This window comes from Orcinus orca, chromosome 1 (genome assembly GCF_937001465.1).
Source record: "Orcinus orca chromosome 1, mOrcOrc1.1, whole genome shotgun sequence".
Taxonomy (NCBI): domain Eukaryota; kingdom Metazoa; phylum Chordata; class Mammalia; order Artiodactyla; family Delphinidae; genus Orcinus; species Orcinus orca.
Window position 1 is genome coordinate 125,232,558 of NC_064559.1, and position 21,869 is coordinate 125,254,426.

The 21,869-nt window shown below is 36.8% G+C and overlaps 1 protein-coding gene and 1 long non-coding RNA gene across 3 annotated transcripts in view; one reads left to right on the forward strand and one right to left on the reverse strand.

Annotated features, from left to right (window-relative positions):
- LOC117202455 (uncharacterized) overlaps positions 1-21,869 on the forward strand; it is a 134,676-nt gene that overhangs the window by 96,398 nt on the left and 16,409 nt on the right. The gene's annotated exons all lie outside the window — the stretch shown is intronic.
- PLPPR4 (phospholipid phosphatase related 4) overlaps positions 1,925-21,869 on the reverse strand; it is a 39,194-nt gene continuing 19,249 nt past the window's right edge. For both annotated transcript variants that reach the window (XM_004263068.3, XM_033433486.2), the window contains 6 exons: positions 20,363-20,548; positions 14,402-14,531; positions 12,011-12,206; positions 10,317-10,374; positions 9,386-9,559; positions 1,925-6,029 (listed from right to left, as the gene is read on the reverse strand). In XM_004263068.3, coding sequence (XP_004263116.1) covers positions 4,704-6,029; positions 9,386-9,559; positions 10,317-10,374; positions 12,011-12,206; positions 14,402-14,531; positions 20,363-20,548 — 2,070 coding nt within the window. In that variant the 3' untranslated portion in view covers positions 1,925-4,703. The remainder of the gene's footprint in view (positions 6,030-9,385; positions 9,560-10,316; positions 10,375-12,010; positions 12,207-14,401; positions 14,532-20,362; positions 20,549-21,869) is intronic.

Here is a 21,869-nt window from a genome sequence, read left to right on the forward strand (position 1 = left end):
CTATAGAGAATATCTAGCTTGTTTTCTATAAGGTAGTAGCCGGGTACAAAGTGTATGGAGGTGATTAAGAGGGAGATTTTATATTAATACAATTTTCATATTTTTTTCTTCAAACTTATTCACCTACTTGTCAATTGTACTATTTTTAAAAGCTAACATTAGAGTTTAGATGGATTTTTCTCATAGGTAATGGCTGAGAATCTTAAGGTAGGGGGAATAAAGGAGATAAAATGGGCACTCAACAAGTTTGTTAAATAGAATTGGTGGCAGAACTATAGTTTTGTTCAGTTTGCCCCTCTTTATCATTGACAATAGTGCACAAACACTAGCAATAAGGGACTTTCATTGACCATTGTATGGTCAGTGAAATGGAAGTCATTTCTGTATCAGAGGACTCATCTAGACATTTTTTTTTTTTGCAATTAGGAAGCATGGTCACTGGGAATTTCCTATAATTGGGTCTTACCTATAATATCACATACTATTACTGAAATCTATACTTCCTTCAACCTGCAGCATTTGACCCTAGAGTGTTTTAGAAGCTTTCTACAGAATAAAGACCGGAGACATATTTAATAAGCAGGGGAAATGAAATATCCAGTCACAACAGACCATTACCCATTTTCCAGGCCACATTTTCCTTTTAGATTAAGCCATTTCAATTCCTTCTGGTTTCCTTCAATTATTTTAACTAAATTACTCTCTGAATCATTCATAAATTTCCGTATTCCATTTGAACTGCAATATGAAATGACCCATATATATCAAGTAAAGACTTGACCTGTAAAAGGCAGAAAAGATATTGCTCTAATGATAGTTTCTTATGTATATAACCCAGAATCCACTCACCTGATACATCATGAGAAAGGTACTAGGATCAGGGGTACCTGTATATAAATCACCTATTTTGATATATTATGTAGTAAAATGGTTGATGTAGGCTTTTAGCAACCCCATTGGCTTGCTTATATAAACTTTGTGGTCAAAGATGATAATACTTGTTAGTCATTTTAGACCAGCAAGTTATTTCCTATTTTCTTGTCAGTTTTTGCTCTCTGGATAAAATACATAATAGTAATACATAGAAAGAACATTAGGATATCCTTTAGAAAAGATAATATAGCTGAATGTCCCCTTTCCAGAGATGAAAAATTCAAAACCCAGAGAGGCTTAATATTATATTTCAGCCGTTATAAGGTACACATCAATTTTTCACATGTTAATGTTTCTAAAACAAGTATGTTTTCTATAATCAGTAGCATCTTACAATGGCTCTTGGCCGGGTGGCTATCATGGTGTAGTTGCATGGTATGCATGAATTTGGTTGCTGTTGGCACTTGCAAGAACTTGGTGGCATCACTGGACAACTGTAACTTCATGTTTTAGTGAACCAGCCACTTAAGGATAATTTGATTAAATCATAAGTCCTGGCTGTGGTCTAAAAACTTGTGTGTTAATACCTTCTAGGGAGGTGGACAAAGTATTAGCAGTATAACTCATATAACAGGTGTTAATGGCTTGGAAAACAATCCTGGAATTAATAATAAAGCATTCTTTTTAAGAGAAGCTGACTCAGAGGGTAATAATGCACATCAACTACTCTTAGTAAAAAATGGATTGAGAACAATTGACCCTGACTTTTTCATATTTTCTTTTTCAATACTCTATAACATTGATATATGAAAAACCTATGTCTAAAAAATCTAAAAGAGCTTCTTTATGAGCATAAAATCAAAATTCTAAAAGATAAGGAAACATTATATCATAGTTTGAGAAGCTTTTCCTTCTTAGTACAATACTCTTTCTTCTAAATAATTATGAATATAATCAGTCTGAGTCACTCTTATTTCTTCAGCTGTTTTCCTATAAGTCAAGTTATTATCCATTCATACTCCATCTGAAGTAAAAGATCAAAATGCTCCAATTTTGATGAAGAAATCTAATCTTTATTTCTATGATGTTAGCACAATATACTCACACAATAGCTCTGATCTGTACTTAACAAAATACATTATAGCACTTTAAAACTTTATCAGTTTGGAAAACATTGCATAACATTTTATTAAACACAATACTTTATATATATATATATATCATATATATTTTCATAATTTTATTTACTTTAAAAAGATAATTAACTCTCTTTATTCAGTACTTGATTTTATCAATAAAGCACAGCCTAACAAAGGAAGAAGTGCTCTCATTAGCAAATAAGATAAATAGAACACTAAGAAGAGATAACACCTGTTAGTCTCATTTATTTTAAATTAAGGTACCAGTGGAATGTAAACAATTTTTTTTGTAATTTTTTTATACAAAAGATGTGTTATCAAATATACATGCAGAGGTCTGAGTTCTAGTGACTATCATTATATTTCCTTAACAGTGTGGTACAATTTAAGTCATTAAAAACTGTAGCCTTTGGCACTTTGAGTAGAAAACGAATATATCAATATTTATGTAAAGAAAAAAAAAACTTCGATGACTAGAGAAGTACTTTAAAATCTTCTGTTAAGAAATAGGAAAGATTAGGAAATATCATACTGCACCTGAAATGCTGCAGCTTTTTTTTTTCCTTCAGAGCACTAAAACCAGTCCCCCTTCCTCTCTATAAATTGGCAAAAGCCAGTAGGAGTGTCATAATGGTGGTGGTAGTGGTTAAGAAATGGGGAAGACAACATTGTACTCTCACTCCCCTCTCTGAGATGGAAATTGCCAGAAGGGGTATAGTTGAACCTGTATTTTATTGCCAGAGTTTTCAATTCTGCTGGTTTCAGCTAAATCCCTAATGCTTTAGGAGGTTGGTTACTCTACAAATCTCTGCCCTTTTCCGGTAGAAGTTGATAAGAATGTGGTACTACTCATCTCTAAACAACTACTTCTGTTCTCACTGAAAATTAAACTGAGATCAGATCAACCAGCATTGTTGTTACCTTTTGTCCCCTTGGCAATCATCAAATGCACATTAGAATTCTTCAGAAATAGTGTAAAAAGTTTAATACTATGGGCTTCTCTGGTGGCGCAGTGGTTGAGAGTCCGCCTGCCGATGCAAGGGACACGGGTTCATGCCCCGGTCCGGGAAGATCCCACATGCCGCAGAGCGGCTGGGCCCGTGAGCCATGGCCGTTGAGCCTGCACGTCCGGAGCCTGTGCTCCGCAACGGGAGAGTCCACAACAGTGAGAGGCCCACATTCCGCAAAAAAAAAAAAAAAAAAAAGGTTTAATACTAAATTACAGGAACCAAATATTTCTTCATACTTAAAATAAAATTTTAACTTGGAAAACACTTCAAAATGTTTTGTTTTTATCTTCTTATTGATAATATTGGTTTTGTTTGATTTAAGTTGAAGGCTTCATTCAGGATAGGTAGCAAAAACTGTCATTTGCATGTTGAGCACAAAAACTGTGCCTATCTAGATATTTTGAAGAAATACATTCTTAACGTATACTGTGATTTTCTTCTTAACAATTTACATCTTTTTCAGATTCTCCCTGTTGGTATCCAATTAACAAAAATACTTTAGAGAAGACAGTAAAACCCAACTACTGTGGCTCTAATTTACTGGTTATTAGGATATAAAAAAAAGTTAATAATCTGGAACAAACGAAATTTTTGGATTACTTAAGATAGCAACTTAAGCCAGTTGGCTGGAAACATCTAAAGTTAGACATGACCAACACTGCTGTCAATGTAACCCGCAATGTCGAGTTTTGGTTCATATTCCTTCTTTATAAATTCACAGCAGTATATTTTGCTCAAAGAATGTCAACTGTTATTTTTGCTTTAAAAATAGAACAACGTATCTATAACATAAAAAATTTAAATCGATAAAGGAGAAGGCATAAAATGCAAAATATGATCACAATTTCAAAAGACTCTCTAAAACAGTATTTTTTAAATTATTCAAATTTACTCACTAAAAACAGATTTTTCATTAGCAGTAACTATATTTAAATAAAAAGTAAGCAGCAAAAAGCTATGCAGAAAAGTATTCTCTTTCACTGAAAATATCCCTATCAATTTTTGTTGTTGAAGAAAGCATAATTTTGAAGAAATGCACAAAACCTTTTCGGTTTTTTTTGACTGTGACAGAGCCACTACAGAGAAGCCGCAGGGTGTCCTATTCTAACACAAAGAAGCCAACATCTTCTTAATACAGTAGCATTTCTTTGACAAGGAGTTGCACATCACTATTTCACAGCTAAATAGAATTTGAGAGTTTACATGGTATACGTACTATAATGATCAGCACCACCCGTATTGAGCTCTCGGTGCAGATTCTGCAAAATGAATATATAATACTGCATGGCCTCTGCTATAGGGAAAATATGTGTTCTGGATTCCCACAGCTAATTATAAAGAAAGATCCCTAAAGTTGGCACATTCAGGAAGTACAATAGTATACATTGAAGGAAACCACTTTCTTTTGATACTACCCTCTGCAAACCATTTGAGTTTGAAGGTAGGTCTTAAGAAGAGTCTTCACATTATCACATTAGTTAGGTTCTTGCATTGTGCTTTTCCCTCCCCTTGATGTGAAGTCTACAAGCTTGGGTAGAGTAGTTCTCAAGAGTCACTGAGTTCCGGGCTGATGGTGTATAATCTAGTTTGGTGAGAAGGTTCTTGATTCGCTGGAACAGAGCACTGGTAGAATCTACACGTGGTCTTTTGGGGGTGGCCCAAATGATTGAATGGCCATCCCTCAATCCTTATATGCCCGTGTTGGGGAGGTTCCTTTGTAGAAGATATTCCTAGTGTTTTCGGGGCTGCTGCTTCTTTCAGGAATTAAGATGATGTTGCCCTTTCTCCGCAGGGTGGAGTCGCGGGAAGAAGAAATGGACAGGGTCTCTGAACCAATTTCGCTGCCCTCTACTGGGGTGACGCGGATGGTGGTGATTCCATGGTGGTGATGCTCGTGGTTATCAATGTTGCTTCTCTTTCGATCTCCAGAACCATAACTGTCTTTCAGGGACTCACAGCTTTCGGAGTCCCTGTTGAGATCGTTGAGTTCATAAGTTTGGCGAAGGTTGCCCTTTTCAGGGGCTTTCCATTTCCAGGAGCCACTGCCTTCGCCTTCGGTGGACGGGATCTGTATGACGGGCCTGTTGTTCTCCGGGTGAGCCTCAACCCTCACGATCCCACTGGGTTCGTGGTCTGTCAAGGTTTTGTAGCGGATGGAGCCAGTGCAGGAGACCGTACTGCCTTCGGTGTTCTTGGGGCTGCTTTGGAGGACGCCCTGCTGCTTGGACATGGCTATGACTTGCATGATTCGAGGCTGGCTGTTGCTTCTATTACAGGCCACGGTCTTCTCCGCAGCTTTCAGCCACTTGGCCCGAGCGGAGCTGCTTTTGGGGGAGGTGCTTATGTTTTCCTGCGTCTCCTCAGGGATGTGCACTAACTGTGAGGACCCGGGGCGGGACTGAATGGACACTCTTGGTCCCCCAGGCATACTGTTGTTACACCCGGGGACGGTGCCAGGCTGGATCTTGAGGTACTGATTGCCGGGACCATGGTGGTCTCCATTGACCCCCACCCTCGACGGCTCCGAGCTTGACCTCATTTCAATGGATCTCGGTGGTGACTGTCCAGGCTCGGTCTCCATAACCTGCAGGGACAACTTACGACTTTCATTCTTATTCTTCCACTGGGTGAGGAGCTGCTTGGATCTAGCAGAATCCATGGAGGCATGAATGGTGGCGTTTCTTCTCACAGGGTCTTCCACGGATGGGGTGTTGGCTCTAGGCAAGGTATTGCTGAAGGTAACCATGTTTTCCTTCCCCATGGGGCTCCGTGGAGTGATGATTTCTACATCAGCATTTGCCCTTTTGAGGTTTGTCAATGAGCTAGCATCTCTATGGTTTCGGTTGAGGATGCCTTCTGTGTGAGCAATTCCGTCACTACTGCTACCATTTTTAGCAGATAAAACTCGGCTGGGGTCTTGATTGAGGTCTGTCAGAGACCTGAGGGCTTCTCTGTGCTGAAACATACTCTCTTCGCTAGGCAGAAAATTCCCCACAGCATACAGACCCTAATGTTGGAAGAAACAATAAATATCATGCATTAGAAGACATGGTTACTGGGAGTTTGCCTTGGAGGATGTACTGAGGCACATAAATAAGTGTGTGTTCTCTATAAACCATTGACTAATACAAATAACCAAAACCTAAAGGTACAATTACTCAGGAAATAGTTTGTAAGTTATATCATAAATCACTGAACTAACTGTTCAGAACTATGGAGTCCATTACTTTTTTTTTTTTTTTTTTTGCGGTACATGGGCCTCTCACTGTTGTGGCCTCTCCCGTTGAGGAGCACAGGCTCCGGACGTGCAGGCTCAGCGGCCATGGCTCACGGGCCCAGCCGCTCCGCGGCATGTGGGATCTTCCCGGACCGGGGCACGAACCCGTGTCCCCTGCATCGGCAGGCAGACTCTCAACCACTGCGCCACCAGGGAAGCCCCATTACTTTTTATTATTAATTGGATTTTCTCTCCTTTCTCCATCCCACTGGGATGTTTTTGACAATCTTGTCCTCTGTTTTGAGAAGAGAAGTCAGTCAATGAGAGAAATCAGGGCATTCTTCCCCTTTTCAAAGGAATTCATTTTTCTGGATTTATGAACCGCTTGTTGAGTGACTCCTCAAATGGCTTAACTGATTTATTTTGTCTACCATTTTCAGTCATACCTCATGATGGAAAGCAGAACAGATGTGGAAATACAGAACAATGAATCATTCATAAAACATGATATCAGATTTTGTAGTGGGGCCAGAGACACATATTTTCACAACTCACATGGAGCACAGCCCTCTGTTCAACATTTTCCAGAATGTTCTTGGAAGAGAGGGCAGAAACTGTCACTAGATTGGGGCATTCATGTTCTTTCCTGATTTAAACCTGGTCTTAAATTTTGAAAGCAATATTTGATCAACTCAGTACTATTACAGTAAATTTGAACCAAACTTTATTTAATCTTGTCTTCATACTCAGGTCGTCGATTTTTTGTTTGTTTCAGATCTGGGGGATAAAAATCTGAAAAAAGGCTAAAGTTCAGCTTCAGAAATTTTAGGCTTTTGACACATAGATGCTCTAATTCCTGCTGGATTTTTAGTTTTTGAGATGTTTAGTTTAGAGATAAGAGCCAGCAGCAAATACCTATTTGCAAGCTAATTTCAATAGAAGGTAGCCACTGTCTGCTTTTCAAATCAAATGCAAGGAATTTCACGGATTTGACATTTTATAGAGTGCCTAAAAATGAACAACAGCATTGGCTTAGAACTGATAAATTTACAGTTTCAGGGCAGAATGTAAACAGGAATGGAATAAAGTCAAGCTTCTGCCTCTCCAAGTACTTTAATTCCTGTTTAAAATCTTCTTCTAAATAATACCTATCTACGCTCACACTGCCAGAGTTTCCAGGATGAACAGTCCCTCCCTAATGTTCCATTAATAATTACTGTATAGCACAGGGAACCCTACTCAGTACTCTGTGATGACCTAAATGGGAAAAAATCTAAAAAAGAGTGGATATATGTATATATATGACTGATTCACTTTGCTGTACAGCAAGAAACTAACACAACATTGTAAAGCAACTATACTCCAATAAAAATTAGTTTAAAAATGATTGTATTTAAATTCATTAAGTCTAGGACCATCCTCCACTAGACTGTACGTAACCTCTGCTTATATTGTTCAAAATTCAAAGCCCAGCACTGGGCTTAATAAATATAGCTGTTTAATCCTTCTTATGATATGAGGCAGATAGTTATTATCCTCATTTTATAGGTGAAGAAAACTTGGCCAAATAGCAGGAGAATTGAGATTCAAGCCCAAACCCTTGGGACTCCAGGAAACCATGAAAATTTACAAAAGCAATACATGAACTGGAGAGAAACAGTTCTCAGTCATACTCTGTAACACCCGTTGCCAATGAATACTCCTGTGGGCAACACAGGCTTATGCACAATTCCTGACACACTAACTTTCATTTGATGGCTTTCTCCTCCACCGAAGAAAGTTTATGAGGCAGTATGAGATTTGACTATGCTAGTATATAAAAATGAAAAAAAAAATCAGTGCTCACTTCAGTACATTTACTATTTTTTGTAAGCATTTTCTCATAATGCCTTTCACAAGTACACCAAGACCACAAGATTTAGAATGGTTCTAATAGACAGTTAATTTTTATTTCTCTGTAGATCCTCTTAGTTTCTTTCATTATTGCCTTTTTTCTTCTGCAGGCGGCTTGCATATTGGTGCTTCCCTGGCTCCTTTTGTTCTTAGGACCTGGCAATTTTATATACCGCCATAACTATAATGGTACTTCCACCGATAATGTCCATGATTCCCAAATCTATTCTCCACCACTCATTGCTACTTTAAGCTCCAGACCCAACTATTCAACTGCCTGTTGATCCTTAAATTGAGTTTGTCCACCTCCTTTCTCTCCACCAATTTGCTTCCTCTATCATTTACCAGGTCAGCTAATGAAGTCACCATCTGCCAGTCTTTCAAGCTAGAAACCTGGCCATTATCTCTCATTCCTTCTGTTCCCTCACCCTCCACTTAGACTTGCTCATTCACATGTCCATCTTTTTGCATATGCAGTTTCTTCAGCTTGGATGCCCTCCTTTCTTTACCCTAAGAAACTCTCATTTTTTAAAAACCGTATCACTTCTATAAAGACTTCCCTAACTTCCTTGGGCAGTTTGCTATCCTCAGAGCTCTTTGTTCATACCCTAATACATCATTTAACATGTTGTAATCATTTATACTTTTATTAATCTTTGCACTGAAACTCATAAAAGATGTACCTTATTTATTAGTGTTCCAACGCTCAGTATAGTACCTGGCACGGATCAGATATTGAATAAATGTAAAATGAATGAATGAATGCATGAATGAATGAATGAAGTGGACAATCTCAGTTTCCTTATGTTGAGGATATTCTTGAAGGAAGATCGGGCTTGAAAATAGAGTACTGCTAAAGAATTCAATATTAGTTGGATCATAGTTATATCCAGATGCTACATTTGTGCTGTTGGGCAAAGTATATAATTTTCCATTAAACTTTCACTTACCTTACTTTCCTTATCTATAAAATTATACTAATAATAGTAGCCCCTGACTTTTGTTTTTGGTGGGAGGGGTAAGGGTAAAATGCAATAATCTTTCTAAAATCACAGTTTCTGGCCCATGGTAAGAGTTTAGTAAATTATTTTACTGAAAGTGGGATATATGTTTTGGCTTAGAATGGAGATGCAGTCAGAGGTTTTCTCATAGATATAAACTATATTGCAAGTAAATCATTACAGTGCAAAACAAATTTTCTGCATGTTTTCCATTTTAAACTGTGCTTTATTGAATAGTAATAAATTATTTACCAAGTATAGAGCAATTCCTCCTCCTATTAAAAAGCCACAATAGACATCAACTGGGTGGTTCTTATACTGAGTTATCCGTGTTAGCCCACAGATGATTCCACAGATGATAAAGGTGAAGACCAAGAGAGGTTTCAGAAGCTTAGAGGAATCCGTTAGTGTGGAATTGAAGTACATCTTTAAAATGAAAGAACTGGGTTAAGTATGTAAGAAAGGTCATTTTACTATTCAATTATAATCAAATAAAAAGGTAAACTCAAAAGTCTGATACACGTGACATCAATTTTACTGTTCCTTTCCCCCTGCTATGGCTATATTCTATACCTGAAAAAAAGGAAATACATGACAAAATTCATCAAATAAATAACAGATCTCTCATATAATTACACAAAAGTCTGGAAAAAAAATTGAAGCCGCAGAATTATCCAGATAACTGGTTAGTCTCCATGTTATTTGTCACGTAATTTCAATCCATTTTTTTCACGTAAGATCTAGTGGACTATTAATCAGATATGGTGACAATTCATTGTATAGCATTTATCAACACTGACTTAGAACTCACTGTTACATAAAAACTGAAACAAAAATGTGTGGTGTGTGTGTGTGTGTGTGTGTGTGTGTGTACTTAACACAATTCTTTCAATTTTAGAATTTATAACATTCATGTAGTTTACAATATCCTCCCGTGAAGTATAATATTACATTAAAGAGGTATGAGGCTAAATAAACATTGTGACTGTGTCAAAAAATTATCTTACTCTTTATAGTAGCATCCAGTTTCTATTTCTGATGCCATTGTATTGAAGGACTGCTGTGCTAAAGTTTACTGTTCTGCTATTACACAGCTATATAATCTAATTAGTCATTGGAGACAACACTCATTTCTCTGATTTTCTCTAGGACGCAGTTTGACAAAAAAGACCCAGTTACTTACCGAAATGTACACAGCTGCAAAGGCAGCAAGGGTCGCATGTTGTGAAGGGAATGATTTTCTGCCAAAGGAAAAGAGTCAAATTATGCCTTCTGTTTCTGAAATACTGCTAACAATCATCTCAAGAACACTGGGTGGTTACAGTGTTCAACTTAAAAGCCTCAAGATAATAAGCAATAACTTTAATTTCTGTTTAGTTTTCTGGAGAAAGATCTGAGTGATAAAATAAACACTGCTAATCACCATTACTATTAAAGTAGAGTAGTGATGCACTTTCCAATGTAAAGTGTTAGCTTTGTTAGGGATCTCTTCTTTATACCATTGGAATGATGGTTGAAAGTAGAAATGGAATGGAAAGCATTATAATTGTTTATTGGTATTATAATTATGTCAGCTTAAAGGTTTATAAAACCTAAGATTTTAAAGCTTTTAAACTTTTTCTATGCTCTTAAATATATGGTTTCATTTACATACAAATTTAAAAGACAAAATTATTTTCTCACAGCGGCGGGTCTAGATGTGTTTTTTTACACTCTAGAGAGCATCGAAAAAGTCTAATTTTAACAAAATGTTTCTCTATCTATCCCACTTTGAAATAATCATTATCTCCAGAATCACAGAGTATATTATTTAGTGAAATAAGAAGCAAAGTGGGAGAGGTAGAACAGAGGATAGTGAGAGAGACACTGTAAAGGACAGACAGATGGAGAATAGAGATTTCTTTTAATGGATAAAAAATGGAAAAAATAAAATGCCGTTTTATTAATGTCCTCCTAATTATTTGGTACTCAATAAAAAGGACTACCATTCAACACAGACAAGAAAATGTAAAAGAATTGAGAAAGAATAGAGAGCATAGGTCTTAAATGTAGGTTCAAAATTATTGAATTGAATGGATCGTAAGAACGTGAATGTATATAATTACATAATATAAGTCTCTGATTCTTCAAGTGTACTTAACTTATTTTTGACTCAATCTTTGGGAACTCAGTTAGTGAAAAATACAATTCTTATATCTTTTTTTGTTGCCCTTCATCCTTCTGTAATTTATTTCTTTTGGACTTCTCTTTCCATATAAGTTTTTTTTTTTTTTTTTACTTTATTGATTGAAAACAATTTAATGTCTTGGTAGTTTCTTGGGTTTTTCAGTTTTTATTTTCTGAAATGCAAGGTCAGAAGCTGTACAGATTTTCTGAGTTTACTCAAAGAAGACATATGCAATCCTAGATGCTATTTCTTTTAAAACACTACCAAAAGGAAAATTCATATGATTTCTTTTTTTTAATAAAATATATAATGAAGCTGGAAATATCATAGATATTTTAGCCTTCCACTTAAGTCACTACATGACACATACTGACTCTAAGCCATGACTAACTATAAATATCTAAAATAAACCAATTGTGATAACCTAAAACCATAAGTAGTACAGGGTAAGTCACAGAACATGATTGGGGTTTGGTGATATGAAGATGAGTGGCATGAATGTGAGGCTGAAATTTGGAGACAGACAGAAGGATTCAGAATGAACCACTAGTGGGTTTCTATGGTATTATCCCTAAAGAGATCACTGAATTGAAGAGAAAAATAAAACCAAAATCATTATGATTGAAAATGTATGCCTGCGATGATACTCCAAGCTATTAATGAACAATGAAAACACTGACATGGAAATTTTCATGATCTCTGTTTCTAACCTGCCGCTGTTGATAACTGTAAGATCAGATCCTGAGCAAATATCTTCTACAATGTAGGAATTCTCTTTGCAAGACACATTCAGAGAGGTATAGTTTGGCTTGCACACAGTCAGAAAGTATGGTGCCTGGTAGCCTGTGGACAGCTGGATGATATCTGTGATGAGAGCTGTAGAGCAGAGTCCAAACACATGAACACCTATAAGCAAAAGGAAAGAAACTGTTACCAAGCTAGTGCTTAATGCTGATGTGCCATCATCAGCCATGCTTATTACACATTAACATGACAATCTTCACATCTGTTGTGATCATCTTCTCTGAGTTCATTTCAGGAAGATAGTAAAGAAAATGCCTAAACTTTCAAACAGATACTGAAATCCAAAATAAGGGCAATGAGTATTTCCAAAGTAGTCATTTGAGGTATTTTTGTCAGTTGGGTTCAATTGGGCCAATTCTTAATATCATGAACCATAGATCACTTGACAGAAACTTGGAAAATGTTAAGGTGACAACTGTGTGATTTGAGAAGAATTAAATACGGGGAATGAAGCAAAATTCAAAATCGTTGTAAATTGCTTAGCACGTTTGAGCTTCCAGGGCTCTCTCTCCCCAGTAGTCCCTATCTGCAGCCACCGTTGCCAAAAATGTTCATCATACCAGGAATTCTAATTAAAACAGAGGAAAGGGCAGGCCAACCTTGTCATGGAAACTATAATCATACAAGTACAGAGCTGTAGGGAGGCTTCCTTCATGTTTGGAATTCGGAGATGATATTCTTAAATATCCCGGTTGAAATTCTATCTTTCTTTTATCTCCTGGGCCCAGTATGAAACCATAAACTCACAAACCCTGATGCAGGCTTGGACACTCGAACTCCATTCCTGCTTCAAGTCCCTTGCCTGGCTTTATCTTTGGGAATCTAGCTCTGCTCACTACACATGATCTGAACTCACCTTCTCCCTCTACGTTGTCTAGACCCCCTGGAGTCACTCTGACTTGATAGCCTGGATTCTGATCTATGATTTGCTCATAGAAATCACTGTGACAGGCACCTGGGTAACTCCTCAGTGGATTCCTCTAGACCAAGATGGTTGGCCTGTATGTTACCTCTTTTTGCATTTTCCTTCTCGGCTTATTGTCACCTAAAAACCACTCTCCCAATTATTTCTCCACCCACTCACCCGGATTCATGACACTGGACTTTTATTTATACATTCTAATTCCTAGCAGCATGCAAGATCTTGGAGAGGAGTATGGATAAGTGAGGAAACACACTCATTTTTACCTTTGGAGAATGAGAATCTCTAGGCCCCCCAGGGGGTGGGCGTTGCTGACTCTGGGGCACGCTTCTCTAGGAAAGGATGTCCCATCCTCACCATCATGAGGCTTTTCAGGGAGGTTATGTGCCCCTTTGCCACAGCATTTTGTTACAGTAGGAAAACTTTTCCTGAGATCAGCTATATGTCCTGAAGTTTTACTTCTTTGTCTTAGTTCATGACCCTGGTAAGGGGATTATTCTTGCTGTACAGTCCTTGTGTGGCAAAGATGTGCCTTTCATAGTGGGGCAGAGTCTAGGGCATGATTTAGACCAGATGTTTTCCTCTAGCGGGAGAGGTGATTGTATTTAATTATCTACTAGGTATTAAATGAAGCTACCTGTTCCTTTCAGCTGAGACATTAAAGGTAGAAATAACTTTTTACTGATTTACGGGGAATCAATTAAAGCTTTTACATTGGGGTGATGTACTTTGGCTTGACTTTTCAACTCAGTTAAAAAAAAAAAGGTCTGTGACTCAAACAATATTAAGATAGTCACATGCTATTCAGAAGAGATGAAGGCTTAGATCTGGCTTGATTCTGATGCAGGCCCACTGATTTCCTGTAGGTCTCAAATAATAGGAGGTAAAGTTAGACGATATAACCAAGGAAAAAATAGCCTTGATGCCGTACTCTATGGTGACATTTTCATGGGCAGTAACTTCTCGATGAAAACACTCCAGGACAATTGAAACGGAATCACTGATGTGGCTAAAGTAGTTTCCGAAGGGTTATCCATTCATACTGGCCTGCTGACATTTATTCTCCATTTTAAAAAATGAACACAGATCCAGGAACTATTTTAAAGTAAATTCGTGCTTCTACCAGAGCTAAGACAAAAATATACTGAAATGCATGGCATGTTGGCTCTCAAACAGGTTATAACTGTAAATAACACATTTTAGATACAAAACTCAAATTTGGGTGTTTTAATGGGATTTTTTTTAATAATGTAAAATTCATCATGTATTTGACATTATACATCTAAATTATAGATTTAAGGACTTAATATCTGTCATTAAATATAACATTTCTATTTGGAAAACATTTCCTTTCTTTGTGGTTTCCCACACCCACCAACGAATCTGACGGCTCTTCTAAGGAAAGAGTTGAAGTTGCAGCCTCCGGCATTAATATTGGGCTCCAGGCCAATTCCATTCCTTCTTTTGGACAGGCAACAGTAGAGAATTCCTTCCCCTACCATAATCTGCAAGGACAAGAGGGTGTTCAAATTGGATTTAACAGGTACAAATGAAGTATAAGTTATCTCTTAACATGCCATATTTTCAATAAAGTCAAGATGTATTTTTTGTAAGACCTTTAGAGATGTGAGCAATGTCTCCTGAGTATTTGAGGAAGCAGTGAGAAGTAAGCAATCAGGGCACTGTAAAGAGCACTGCTGGATCTTCTGTGCTCCTACATACTGGTCAAGGGTGTGACAGCATCCTGGCATTTTAACGTGGTTGCAGCACCCAGACTGTGACCCTGTGCCCAGCAATACCCAGTGACACCTAACTGATTAATCACATAGTGACTGATTCTGCTCTAACTCTTAGAATCTTGACATTTCATTCTTGAAACCATGAAGACAAGGTGCCTGAGGGGAGAATCAAATAAGTACCAGAGTTAGAATCAGGAACATTTTATTAGCATATTGTTTCAATAAAATAATTTGGGATTGAGCAGAAGGACCAACCCATGAAAAGCAAGCATGAGGGAAGAAAGGTGCTTCCTAAAGCAGAGCTGTCCAGTAAACTTTTCTGTGATGATGGACATATTTTCTGCATTGTCCGATATGGTAAACCACTACTGAGCACTTGAAACAGCACTACTGACTACTGAGCACTTGAAATTTAGCTACTGCAATTGAGGAGCTGAATTTTTAATTTCATTTCATTGTACTTAGTTAATTATTTAAAATGTAAATCAATTAGATTTAAAATGAAATAACCACATGTGTCTAGTAACTATCTTATTGGAGAATGTAGATTATAAGAGAATCTAGGTAAGCAGGAACTTCTGGGTGAAAACCCTCCAGGGCAATTGAAATGGAATTGATGTGGCTAATTTCTGAAGAGTTATCCACTCATACTGAGTAATATGTCTTAGGTATGAAATATTTAGAAAATGTGTTTACAGTGAACAGAGGACCATACTTAAGATAAGGAACAGGGCACTTGCTGTAGGATTCTAGGACATAGGACATCAGTGAAGAAACTCAATATATTTAGGCATCATTTCCTTCAGGAACTTTTCCCTGAAATTCTTTACTATACCCTAAATTGAATTATGTCCCCTTCCATGTGGCTCCCTTAGTATCTTGTCCTTCCCTCTAGCATAGCTTGATTAGTGCACTTTGATTATTCATTTGATTCTCACTTGACTATGACCCTCTGAGGGAAGACCATTTATTTCTTTTTTACCTTTTATCCTCACTATCTAGCAAAGTGCCTGGCATTGTGGGATTTGCTTTTGTTACCTTCGCTGTGGGATTCTCATTGGCTACTTACCTTGGGCATTTGGGCTGGTAGCTATTCTGTATAAGAAAAGCAAGATTTGAGATTATGAGTTTTATTTATGCAAAAAATCTTAAATATTTGGGGTTACTGTGCCAAAGAGATTACTGTGAAATTAGAGTTGATATGGGTAAAAATGTGGAACTGAGAAAAGTAGGGAATGGCAGTCCCTTAGGTATGTGATCATGTCATTTTAAAGATTATCACCATGATTATTAGCTGAAACACATTTTCCAAGGGAAACTTCCCAGTTCTCAATACCAACTTAACACTTATTTTATAAAGTACTTAAAATTATCTTTTTTTAAACTAATGACTGTAAGTCTATGACCTTATGCTTCAAATGTTCAATCTGCTATATTTAGTACCATAGGCAATATGGTATGTGTACAATTATAAAGAACCTTTATTTGTATAAAAATAATTTTCCTAATGAAACTACCAGTCACCATACATGTGTGAAAATCTTGTGGCATACATGATAAACTCCTTTATGAACAATCAAATAGAAATAATCAAGAGGAATTTTTTTCAAATCATTGAATACTAAATTAATTATTTATACGTCTTGAAAAATATCATACTACATTATCACTTTGTTAGACATAGAAACACAACAGGTTATTCTGCACAGAAAGACGTGACATGACCCACCATGCATGTAGAATATTATCATGGTTATCTCAAATTCATCATTTCAAAAAAATTAACCACTCATTTCTGAAATGTGTTCTGAAATGCATTGAGATTGATTTCATCTTCACTTCTTCAATAATAATTCTGTGAATAATTTTGTTTCTTTCTTTGTAATCATACATGTAAATAGTGATTCACATCTTATCCATGAATGCTAAATTATAGAAGAATTTATTTGTTCAGTGCCATTACGGAAATGTTTCTTATACAACACCACAGTTATTATCTCAAGGGATCTTGAGACTTCAGGAGTTTTAATTTAGTCGTTTAATATGCTCAGAACTCATATGTCAGGAGAGCGCTTTCATACTCTTTGGCTTGATTATGGATAGAGGTTTCTTGTCAGTATTTTGACTTCACCCAACTTTGCCTCTCTCTATGGAGCACATTAATTTTCTCCTCACACTACTATTCATTTAACCTTGACCTACATGTCACTGTATGAATTTTCAAAATGATTTAATTTGCAGTTATTTTTTTTAATCTTTTGTCTGTGCCATGTGGCATGTGGGATCCTAGTTCCCCGACCAGGGATTGAACCAGCACCCCTTGCATTGGAAGCGCCGAGTCCCAACCACTGGACCGCCAGGGAAGTACCTTAATTTGCTTTAAAGATAGAATTATCTTCAGGGAAAGGGGAGCTGCTTCCTGATGTATTTCCAAATGCTCCTGCTTGTTTCCCAGTTCTGAATGGCACACTGTTGTGATGCAATTTAGTTTCAGGGATTAGGTGTTGACAAGAAAATTATTTGTTGATCTTGTCATTTGTAAATATAAAACAGTCTATGACAAGCATCTTCTCACAATATTCTGTTTATGCTGTATACAAGCCTGAAAAGAAACAATACCATTTTTTTTTGCATGTCAAATATCATGGACAGATTTTTGGAAGAGATTCTGAAGTGACTCAGCTTCAGGGGAGATGTAGAGAGGAAATATATTGCTTATTATTACATGGATACTGCCCTTGGAATAGCCACCTAAAGGAGATTGTATAGTCTCCTAAAGCTTAGGTTACCTTCTAGAAACTATAATCAAATTTCAATACAATTCTTCTATAAAATTAGATATACTTATCCTTTAATCATATGCAATAAAATTTTACTTCCAGGGAAGAGAACATATACATTTTTTCTATTCATGTAGACTTCATGAAGATTTATGATAAGCCTAGATTTTCTGTGCTATTTTCCCTGAGAAACAATCTCCAAAGGACTAAACAAAATGCTTGTTTCATTATCACTTAAAAGTAAATGAAAAGTTAATATTAAGGGTGAAATTTTCCAATTTAAGGACTATTTCAGAGAAATAAGAATATGTATTTCACAGAGACACAAGGAATTTTTCAGTTTCTTGTACAACATCACGAAGACAAGGTATTTTTAAAACACCCTTCAAAGCATAAAAAAAGAAACTGAGAAGCAAACATTAAATGATATGTAAATGCCTGTATAAAAAATCAGTTGATCTCCCTTTTGTTCATATAAACGTCCTTTTAAAGAATATTACCCATGTGTGGTCTTTTGTTTTGCTTTGTCTTCTCTTCATGTGAATGGGTGAAAATAGGAAGTGCCTCTGCTCACGCAAATGAGCTCTGAAAGCCATTTCCAAAGGAAGAATTCAGCCTGCCTCTCTGCTTCCCCCACCACTCCATTTTGGAACAGATTAATACTCTGCCATAAAGATAAAAAGAAAGTGGCCTCCTTGAAAGTCAGGGATTAGAGTCTGTTATTTCCACTTTCAGGAAGAGGGGGGAAAGTAGTTGGAGCAGAAACGTATGTAGTAAGATTAGAGACAGAATTATGGTTCTAGGACAGAATGACTACAGACACAATAGGACCAGTGTTTCAGGGAAAGGCCTTAAAAACAGAGGAAAATGAAATTAGAAAGAAATTTAGAAAATATATGATATATGTTTAGAGAGAAAGGTGTGGAAGACAGTATCTGATGCCCATAAAGTCAGGATTTGTTTTACCATCAAGTTGTTTACTCAAAATCCATGAAGCCAGTGTGGACGAAAAGAATGACTGACATCCTGGAATATCCTGAATGATATGGGGAAAATTAGGGATGCTGTGCTGTAAATATTTCCCTAGTTTGCTTCCTGTGCCATTAAGAGCCATTGCAGCAGCTATGGAGGCCCTGTAGAGACCCAGGAATTCAGGCAGTCTTTGTGGAAGGAGTTGGCATTCGTTTCTTTCACTTCTCAAGGCTCAAGAAAGAAAGCGTTGACCCAGAATCTCCCAGAAAGCATCCTTAATTGCATACTGAGAATTTATTCCTGGAAATGAGGGAGTCAGAGAAGAAGGAACACAATGATGAGGCCAAGGTCATTGTCTCCAGGACATGTAACAGTGTCAGCAAAAGGATCAATGTGAGATCAACGATGCTGGCAGGGAGAGCCACAGTTAGACTTGCTTTCCTAGCCACTTAGTAAAACACCCTAGGGAAGAAAGACTTCTGGGTATATAAAAAGCAAATTATTTAAATGATTAAATATCAGCATAGTCTTTTCAGCAGAATCATGAGCATTTGTACAGTATCTTATGTATTTTATTTCAAATACTATATCAATTACAATAAATTTCTGTATTACATTCCAACTAGGAGAAATGCTTTCTGGTCTACTAGATTTAAAGCATATATTCTTTCTGCTCTTGTCAAATGACTGGATGATGTAGACTTCTTATAAGTCATTTAGAGGAATGACCAGCAAATGCTGTTATTCTGAGCAATAATGCACTTTAAATATGTTTTTATTAGTCTGAGTCTCAGCTACTTCCAAGTACATCGTTAATAGTTCCAATCACCTCAGAGTTATTGAAGCTCAAATAACTCATTTATTTACAAAGTATTTTGAGATCTTTTAAGTATGATAAAGTTCTAGGGAAAATTAAGTTCCAGTTTTATCTTCTGAGAATATTTTATATAATTTATTTATAGTGTAGATAGCATGTTATGATTATTTAATATAGGGAAATTTTTTAAAATAAATTTATTTATTTATTTTTGGCTGCGTTAGATCTTCATTGCTGCTCGCGAGCTTTCTCTAGTTGCTGCGAGCGGGGGCTACTCTTCTCTGTGGTGTGCCGGCTTCTCATTGCGGTGGCTTCTCCATAGCTATATAAAAGTATAGGCCTATGCAGAGACTTTTCTAAAACTGCTGCTGTACTGAACCAGAATAAGCTCTTTATTTAATAACCACTTCCTCTGTCATTCATAAGCATGATAAAAGTAAAGTAAGATTTCCTACTGTTAGAAATAAATATTAACGCTGAAACATGTTTCTTGTCCTTTAGGTAGAGTCTGGGGGTATAAGAGATGGTGTAAAAGCTAGGCCAGTGTTATTTATTAATGAATTTATTGAAAAGTGTGTTATTCACAATAACACAAAAACTAAAAACAATTATGTTTCTAATTCAATTTCAGTAGGTTAGGGCATTTCTTTATGTCATATATTTTAAAATGCAAGTGCTTGTTCTGAATCTAAAGTATTTTATTTTGTGCGGGGGGCAGGGGGCAGGAATGTGAGTTGTGCCCTCTTCACTGTACAGTTGTGGATGCCCAGTGCTCAGAATCAATAAAAAGTGCTAACCTGGTAAAAAGTGAGAGCAACATGCACTTTTGAGAAGAAAGTCTGTTTGCTATAGAATTGTTTCTTCCCCACAGTTTCCCAGACTTCAGATATGACATGAACACATGAAAAATACGTTAATGAGGAAACATATCAGAATTTTTTTGGTTTACTTTTAACCCATTTATTACATAAATGTGGTCATTCTTCGTCTTCTGGGGCTGACAAACACAATTTGGGGGCAATTCTTACCGTAATTGCAGGTCCGGCGAAAGCCAAGCTAAGCAGCATGAGGAATGGAATTGCCTCTTGTGTGGGTTCAATGTATGGCATGCTAAGACTCCGGTCATAGCAGCTGAATCCAGAGTGCACAGGTTTGAAGACATCTGTGAGTTCCAGGAAATACAGGCTAACCACCGATGATGCCAATATAGGCAACTGAGAATGAAGGACATAGGAGATCAATTTATTCTTATACACACGTCATACATAGAATCAGTACATCTTGAAATAAGAAACATGTATTTCTCCCTTTCACCGCTCCTCTCTGATCTCAGAATTAAAATCATTCATACTTACTATTGCTTCTGCCTTCAAAATAAAGCTCCAATTCATCCACCTCTGTCACCAGCCTGCTCTGAACCCATGTCATGCCTCCCCTTTGCTCTTGGATCACCTCCTAAATGCTGTTCCATTTTCACGCTCACCCTCCCCTCCCCATCTATCCATTTTCTACCCAGCATTCCAAATATTCTGAAAATGTTTTAGATCATAACACTCCCCATTTTAACTACTCCAGTGGTTCCCATTCTACTTGAATAAAATCCAAATGTCACACCATGGAATGCAAGTTTCTGCATGATGGCTCTTGCTTCAGTTTCTTACATCTTTTTAAACCATATTTATACTATTCCCCAGCTCCCTACCCACTACAATCCAATGGGACTTCACTTTTGTTTTAATTGAGAAATAATTGACATCTATCAACCTAAAACATTATATTAGTTTCAGGTGTACAACATAATGATTCAATATTTGTATATATTGCAAAATGATCACCACAATTAGTTTAGTCAACATCCATCCCTACACATAGTTACAATATTTTTTCTTATGATGAATACTTTTAAGATCACTCTCTTAGCAACTTTCAAATATAAATACAGTATTATTACCTATAGTCCCCATACTGTACATTAATCATCCCCAGGACTGATATGTCTTATAACTGAACGTCTGTAACTTTTGACCCCTTTAACCGATTTTCCCCACTGCCCATTCCCCACCTCTGGCAACCACCAATCTTTTCTCTGTAGCTATGAATTCGGTTTTTTATTGCTGTTGTTTTAGATTCCACATATAAATGAGATCATCCAGTATTTATCTTTCTCTGGCTGCCTTATTTCACTTAGCATAATGCTCTAAAAGTCCATCCATGTTGTCCTAAATGGCAATATTTCCTTCTTTTTGAGGGCTGGATAATATTCCATTGTATATATGTACCATAATTTCCTTACCTATTCATCCATTGATGGACATTTAGGTTGCATCCATGTCTTGGCTACTGTAAACAATACTATAGAGAACATAGTGGGGGCATATATCTTTTCCAGTTGGTGTTTTAGTTTTCTTCAGATAAATACCCAGAAGTGGAATTGCTGGATCATATGGTAGTCCTATTTTTAATATTTTTAGGAACCTTCATACTGTTTTCCATAATGGTTGCAGCAATTGACATTCCCAAACAGTGCACAGTGGT